This window comes from Hemiscyllium ocellatum, chromosome 26 (assembly GCF_020745735.1).
Source record: "Hemiscyllium ocellatum isolate sHemOce1 chromosome 26, sHemOce1.pat.X.cur, whole genome shotgun sequence".
In the NCBI taxonomy this organism is placed as follows: Eukaryota; Metazoa; Chordata; class Chondrichthyes; order Orectolobiformes; family Hemiscylliidae; genus Hemiscyllium; species Hemiscyllium ocellatum.
In genome coordinates this window covers 43,323,389-43,331,144 of record NC_083426.1, presented here as the reverse complement: position 1 = coordinate 43,331,144, position 7,756 = coordinate 43,323,389, and the positions used below count along the sequence as shown (strand labels likewise).

Genomic DNA, 7,756 nt, shown 5'->3' with positions numbered 1-7,756 from the left:
AGACTAAATAAAGGTAACAATTCTGAAATGGATATATAAACAATGGAACATGGGGGAGGGTGTGGTATGTACACAAATTGTTGAAGGTGGCAGCCAAGTGGTTAGTAAGGTATTAGAGTTTACGGGCTTTATAAATAGAGCTGTAGAGTACAAATTCAAGGAAGCTAGGATGGACTGAAAGGTTTGGCTTCAATTGGAGCATTATATCTAAATTCATACTTTAGGATGTTTGGGAAGGTTTTAAAAATGTGATTTATAAAAATACTTCTGGGGACGAGACTTCAGTTCACTGCATACATCGACAACACTGGGACTATTTTTTGTGAGAATCTGGGAGAAGTTTGGTAAGTGTGTTTATAATCCTGAGGGGTCCGGCCAGAGAAGGCAAGGAGGAACTGCCCATTGGCAGAAGGGTCAGAAACCTGAAAGTAGCAAGAATGCACTACCTGAGTGTATTGTGGAGGCAGATTCAATATTGGATTTCAAAAATAAACAGAAAATACTTACACAACTACAATGAAATGACAGGTGAGAGATAATTTGTTAAGGTTTCTTGCTCTGGATATTTCATGTCAAAATTTAACTGAGAACTACGCTAGATGAGACAAAGCCTAGTGTTATGCACTGAAAATGCCAGTGAAAAACGCAGCAAACCTTTATAAAGTAAGATCGAATAAAATTGCATAAAATGATGCTAACACAAAGTACACAAATGTAGCCCATTTTATTGGTAACTCAATGCATGTTTAACATATGTAGAAAATACTTCAATCAGAAGACAAGCTACTTTGGAAACCAAAGACAATAAAACAGTGAATTACAAGATAAACAGTTTCATCACAATGGACCCCTTTTCCCAGTTTAAAGTTAGTATTATGAACTTTTTTTAAATAACTATAATCTCTTTATCTTTTGTTAAATTTATTATTTTACAATAACCTCTACAGTTTAACTGCCAGACTACCATAGAAAAATCAATAATTTCTATGAGCTGCCTACACATTACATGTGATAATCACATCGCTATATCAAAAAGTAAGAAAACCGCAGTTCATACAAGAACTAGAGTAGCAAATAACATTATACAAACCAGTCAAATAACCTATTATAGCAATATCAATGATACAAGCCAAGTATATGCTACTAACAATTGTTGCATTCGCTACAATCATACTATTAAAAAAACACTAAAATTCACCCACATATGATTAGCATTAGTAAATGCAGACACATACAGCAAAATAATGAGAACATGCTCCAGCCAACAGTAAATAATGACACACCCATATGTAACCATATATAAGTCAACCCTATAAATATATACTGTTTATATAGATTTTAAAGAGACAGTGCTTTTACAGCCCTACACAGGTTATGTGAAACAAAAAAACTCCTGGAAAATTTTGTTTGAATCAGTGCAGCAACCTTAAATTCCTGGAAACTTTCAGTCAAGCTTAAATCAAAGTTGTTAGAATTCTTTTCCAAAAAATAAAGAAAATCAATATTTGACTCCATAATTAGCTTGAAGTTCAGTGATTAATGTTTGTTTAAATTCCAGTCCCCGCCCAAAGAAACAAGCAAGCTGTATTTGTATTCAAAGGTGGCTGTGACAAGGTTAATTAGGTGCTACTTAAATTCCATGTCAATTGCTTCAAACACAACCGGAGTGGGCTTTGGACTATCTCTTTAAATGTACATTTTAGATACTAAATGACTTACACAGGATACAGATGGTTTCCTTACAAAACATTGACAAAAAAATTGTTACAAAGTAGTACATAAAGGTGCGAGGACACTGGCGAAGTTTACCAACAGGTCTATTCGACCTGTTTTAATGGTCAAAACCAGTGTTATTCCTTGGGCAAATGTTTTCATAAATAAATTAAACTTCCAAAATTTTGCATTTTGCTCCTTCCCACAAGAAAATCCCACAGAAAACTACCATTTCAAAGCAGGTTTAGCCACAAGAATCCAGAATTGGACAAAAATCTAAGATGGTGAGAGTCTCTATTGGCAAAATTCAATAATAAGTCACAGAAGAAACTCAACCCGTCATTAGTACTTTGCTGTGCTGTTAACTGGGGCTACTCCTTTCAAAATGGAGTATCCTAGTTTGTGGGCAGGATAAAAGACACTGTACATTGCAATCTACAGCAAGTGCATTTCCCAATGACAGGGCATGGAACACTTATTGACAGCAAAGATTAAAAAGTGCTTAGCTGTAGCTTTTAAGACGTTTTTCTTTAAACCAACGTTCATCCACGTAAGGTTAAAAAAAATGTCCCATTTCACAAGGTCACATGCTCTTCACTGCACCAATAAGGTAGATATAATACAGTAAGACTATGAAATACTACATCATGAAAGCACTTTGCAGAGTCTTGGCAGAGATAAAGTGGAGCATTTGGCTCTGTAGGAATCCAATACAAAGTTTTAGAATGTCAATATATATTTAATCTCCCTAAATTCCAGGCAGTATAGCATCCAAAGGGGACAGGGAAGGGGTAAATAGTATATAGGAATTAGTAGCTTTCAGCAATTGGTCAAAATGGATCTGACATGAAGTAAAAATATTTGACAGTAGTGAAATTTTAACTAAGAGCCACCAGATTTTTGAGCACCACTTTACCCCGCTCGCTATGACTGTCTAAGTGAACAGCTTCAACCAACTCAATGCACTAAAAGTTTGTTGTGCAGATTTTGCTGACCTGTGGAGCTCTCTCTCCAATCAACTGGAGTTGTGCACCTGCATACCAAGAACCAAATACAAAACAAGATTCACATTATGTTGTGCTCAGCTCAGACAGAACAATACTCTTCCTGAAACTAATTGGTCGATTCTCACACCTTGGTTTGCATTATACAAACCCAGCTTGTGAGGATTGGAAAGTACAGGCCCTGGTGTTCTTGACATCTGAAAGTTCCATAAAGTGGAGCACTTTAAAAATGCTATACAAATAGTTACCTGGTTATAGAAGCATTGGTGGAATGTTAGTTTCTTGTTAGAAATTTAATTTTTTACAAAAAACATCTGAACCAGCAGGCTAGTGTATTTCTGTAAACCCTCACATTTCTACCAGTTTATCATTTTATAATGCTGGTATTAAGCGTGATAAATTCTAATGTAGATCTGTGCTCTCCAAACATATACACAGGAATAATGCCTTTCCTACAGAAACACCGTATAACACCATCTCCCGGTCAACCTTGAAACAAGACAGGTTTTGCAACACCAGAGGTATTTGACAGAGGCAATTTCTAAAAGCCATTTCTCTGGGAGATTGCCAGGTGCACATCAACTCCTTGCAACCTTATGAAGTCAGGGCATGAAATAAGAGTTAAGAAAGGAAACAAAATTAATGGCTTTCATAAACACTTTCAACACCAAGTAAGGGAAGTAGTGTAAGTAGTACTTTCCTTTCAAATACAGAATGGAGCACTGAGCAGCTGTTTGCAAACAAGAATGATAGGTTGTTGGAATGAATAGCAGATTTTGTTTTTAAAAGTTGTAAATTAAGATTAGCAAATACTTTGCATATCTGTTAAGCAATACCACTTATTCCATGCCCTGTAAATGAGGCAGAATAAATCGGCTTTTCTTTGGTGTGATGAACATGTGCTTTACAGGCAGTCTGCCTGCAAGAAGCCAAAATCTGGGTAGTCGCCTTTCAAAGGGTTTACTCAGACAGCATCCTACTGCCACAAGGAATGTTAGCATCCATAAACTATTGAAAAATAAAGTTTAAAAAATTACACATCAAGAAGAACCACAACCATCTAAAGCTAATTGCACATAATTTTCCTCATCCGAAAATCCATTAAACAAACCAAAATACTGCACTATCCTCACATAAGTACAATATGCTCAGCCATACCATTGTAACTTAATAATAAGGTGAAAATCAAAAGGAACTGAAGTTCAGAAGACAGTACATGGATACATGCATTTTCACATTCTAAGTAGCTTGCTGCATTAAAAGGAGCATAGTTATATGTGCCAAATGAAAACGAAAATTTAAAACTTCAAAACAGAAAGAATACTGTTTCAAATTCCATCTCCCTTTCTTAAACTAAAACAAACTTCAATTAAAATACTCAACTGATTTTTTTTTGAAAAGATAAACTTAAATGTTTTAAAATCTGTTTCAACAGCACAATACACTTTCCTGTGCTACCCTCCCATCACTTTGTTTTGTATTCCCGAGAGGCCTTCCATGCACACAAGTCCAAATGATCTAACTGTAACAAGTTGGGATTCTCTAAAGCACAGTGTAGAAGTTTTAATTTAATGTACTATGTAAAAATCTGTTAAGGCACTAACTAGGGGAAAGAACTCATCAAATAAGCCCCCACAACATTCACACCTGTGCAAAAACTGAGTCAAAGAATTACTCCCATCCAGAACACACGGATGATGCCTGTTCTGTGACCACTTCTTTTCAAACACAATTACTTCATCAGTGCTACAACATTTAATAAAGTTCCGAAAATGTATCCAAAGACACTGCATGTACATTCCAACATGTTCCAACTTAATTTCTCTTGAAATGACAGGTACGTTAAAAAGAATCCCTTTGGGGTGATCGGGAACTAAATCTCGAGTTACAAAAAAATTCAGAATTCAAGTATCATAATTTACATTTTTGTTCAGACTGTTGTAGCTAGTTCTGTTGGAAACTGTAAGAGTCACATGTCTGCTTCTGCAGCTCTGATGCTAAAGCTGTATTAGTTGCTGGAACTAGTTGAATTACTCCTATACGTAAATAGGATATTATGGCAGTAATGTCACTGCAAATTGCACAAGCATAACTGACAATAACAACTCAATGCCACAGGCCCTCGTGATTGAAAGTCTATACAGTGAGCTGGTGTGTAATACACTTTCAATCTGCATGACACACTAAAAATACCAACAAGTTAAGCAGGGAGGGATCAAAACGGCTCTGGAACATGATGTGGGACATGATTTAAACACAGCTTTAGGGTGTGTGCATGCATTTAGTTATCTTAAATTACAAATCAGCACTACTGATGCCCAAATGAAATCTACACAGTGCACAGATTCTAGCAGTGATGAGGTGCCAGAATACACCTTAAATCCCTGGACTCTGAGAAATGACATAGTATGTGCAGTACAATTAAAATACACGTCCTTCACAAGTTTAAAGAATGGCTGACTTAGAATAGTTTACTCAATATTTAATAATACAGCAGTGACCATATTTGTTCACCATCTCTCCAACTTCCAATTCATTTAAGTAAGCTATTCATCCTCAACAATTCTTGACCAACTATGAAGAACATACAGGCAAGTAAAATTTACAGAAGCAACTGCTTAAAAATATGCTCACTGAAAAGTGATTAAACGGTTCTTAAACCTGCAGCTTTAAATAAAGCTCACTAATCCCATATGGACGGCAGCACCAGATGACTGAAATGTTCAATGGATTCACTTCTCAGAAGAGCAAGTAGATGTTTTCATTTCTCATTTTCATACTTAATTAAATGTACTGTTCAGAAACCAATACTTTAAGAAATCCAGATTAATACAAAATTAATGTTGCAACAAAACTCTAAAAATGTGATATTTCAAACTATTTTACATACCATTCAAAAATGTAATTTTTCTTTAATTTTGAAGACCTCTCATAAATGTTCCAAAATACAATGAAACAGTGATACGCTTGAAGATTAATGAGTTATGCAATTCAGGATTTGTATAGGCTTCAACTTTTCAATCAATCTAAATGATACATCCATTACTTGCCATTTTATTATGTAATAGGCCTAGAAAAAATGCATTCTTTGAACTTCCTAAGCAATAGTATTAACACTTTGAGCAGCATAAACCTATTTCAAGTAGCAGATTCATCAGTGTGTTCAGGCAAAGAGCTGGCAAAAGTAAAGCAACAGTACATTTAAAAACAAATATTTGTGTTGGTTCTGAAAATTATTTCCAAATCATTGTAAAATATTTAAAATGTGGTCTATTTCCAATATCCTTTTTTCCTTTAAAAAAGGGTTAAAAACCAAGTCTCCTTACTGCTGAATGTCCTGCAGACTTGTGACCCAGCTCAGAAGCAAAACATGACACCACAGAAGAGTCCTGTCTAATGGAATGAAGCGCACTCCTCCCTCATACAAAACTGGATTTGTCTAGATCTCGTACAGTAGCACAGCACATTTGCAAATAAGAAAGCTACAGATAAGAATACTGATTTATTTTAGTGGGACTGAGTGGATAGCCAGCATAAAGAGTAGGTGCCCTGGAAGCATTAATGTATGACTGGGTAGCAAATGGATGCTGGTACTGGCTGGGAGCAACGCTGGCAGATGGCAGAAGGCTTGGGCCCATGCTGACTGGCACCTGTTGGAGGAGACTGGTTGGATGAGCTGTGTACGTTGCTTGTTGCATGGCATGTCTGGAGGAACTTTGTTGGTTCAGAAGATGGGCCATGGAACTGGAGGTTGCCAAGGCAGCAGCAGTTGGTGTGTAGGTATACATGTGGGGTTGTCCTGAAAGGTGCGTTGGGGCAGACACAGCCGTCAGGTGAGGGTGAACCACTGGATGTGTGGGACTATTATGCTGGAAAGAGTAAGGAGGTTGTGCAAGAGTTGGTGTCACGTATGCCTGTTGTCTGCGGGGAGCAGGATTCACACTTCGCTCTTGAGTGACAGATTGCTGGGCCTAAAAAAAACAAGGAAGTGAAAATGATTATAAAACGTTTAAAGATAAAATTTTGCTTTTAAACACAAATGTACATTAAGTAGTCTTCTGTAAAAAAAAAATCAGACTCCCCAGATCCTTTTGCAATACAATGGCAACTTTTAAAGCATCAGCACTAGTGGATAATGCAAAGAACTAACTAACTTGGAAACTGAGTAACACAGACCATTGGTACTCAGGTTCTGAAAACAATCAACAGGCTTCAGTGAGGTCATGGCTAAGATGTCACAATCCTTTATCCCTCAAGCTGACTACTTTACATTTTAATAGCTGAAAGATTGTAGGCTAGGAAGCTGCAGAAAAGTTGCAGCCAGTGTTTCAAGTTCCTGCATTCTTCACAGATATTCCTTAATAAATATGGGAAAAATGATATTAATCAGATGCCCTTTCAGGATAGTATCGGTTGTGAACTCCAAGAAGGCTGCTTGAATGCCAATAGCTGTGAGGCTGTGTTTTGTTTTGTCCACTACTGGCTTTGGCTTAATGGAGTTTTTGAAGCTTGATTGTCATTGCAAATAAAATCCCTGTTTGCGTCTTTAAAATTCTGAAGTTTAAACAATTCCCCATCACAGTGACCATCTTCTACTGCCCCCCTCAGCTCAGGGGCTAATTATGCCACCTGACCAATGCATCCCATGTCAGCCAGGAGCTAAAACACACCACTAGCTTGCCCCAATATCAGGAGTTCAAAAGGCACAAAAACCCTGGTTGCCACTCCCAAGAATTCAGGCACAGTAGTTAGCACTGCTGCCTCACAGCACCAGAGAACAGGGCTCTGGTGCTGTGGCAACTGTCTGTGTGGAGTTTGCACATTCTCCCCGTGTCTGCATGGGTTTCCTCCAGGTGCTCCAGTTTCCTCCCACAATCCAAAAATGTGCAGGTTAGGTGAATTGGCCGTGCTGAATTGGCTGTGGTGTTAGGGGCAGGGGTGAATGTGGAGGAATGGATCTGGGTGGGTTGCACTTCGGCGGGTCGGTGTGGACTTGTTAGGCCGAAGGGCCTGTTTCCACACTGTAAAGTAATCTAATC

General features: G+C 37.5%; 1 protein-coding gene across 3 annotated transcripts in view; it reads right to left on the bottom strand.

Annotated features, from left to right (window-relative positions):
- Positions 1-705: 705 nt before the first annotated feature.
- Positions 706-7,756, bottom strand: part of LOC132828438 (homeodomain-interacting protein kinase 1-like) — a 101,208-nt gene continuing 94,157 nt past the window's right edge. For all 3 annotated transcript variants that reach the window (XM_060845566.1, XM_060845568.1, XM_060845567.1), the window contains one exon: positions 706-6,688. In XM_060845566.1, the coding sequence (XP_060701549.1) occupies positions 6,200-6,688 (489 nt within the window). In that variant the 3' untranslated portion in view covers positions 706-6,199. The remainder of the gene's footprint in view (positions 6,689-7,756) is intronic.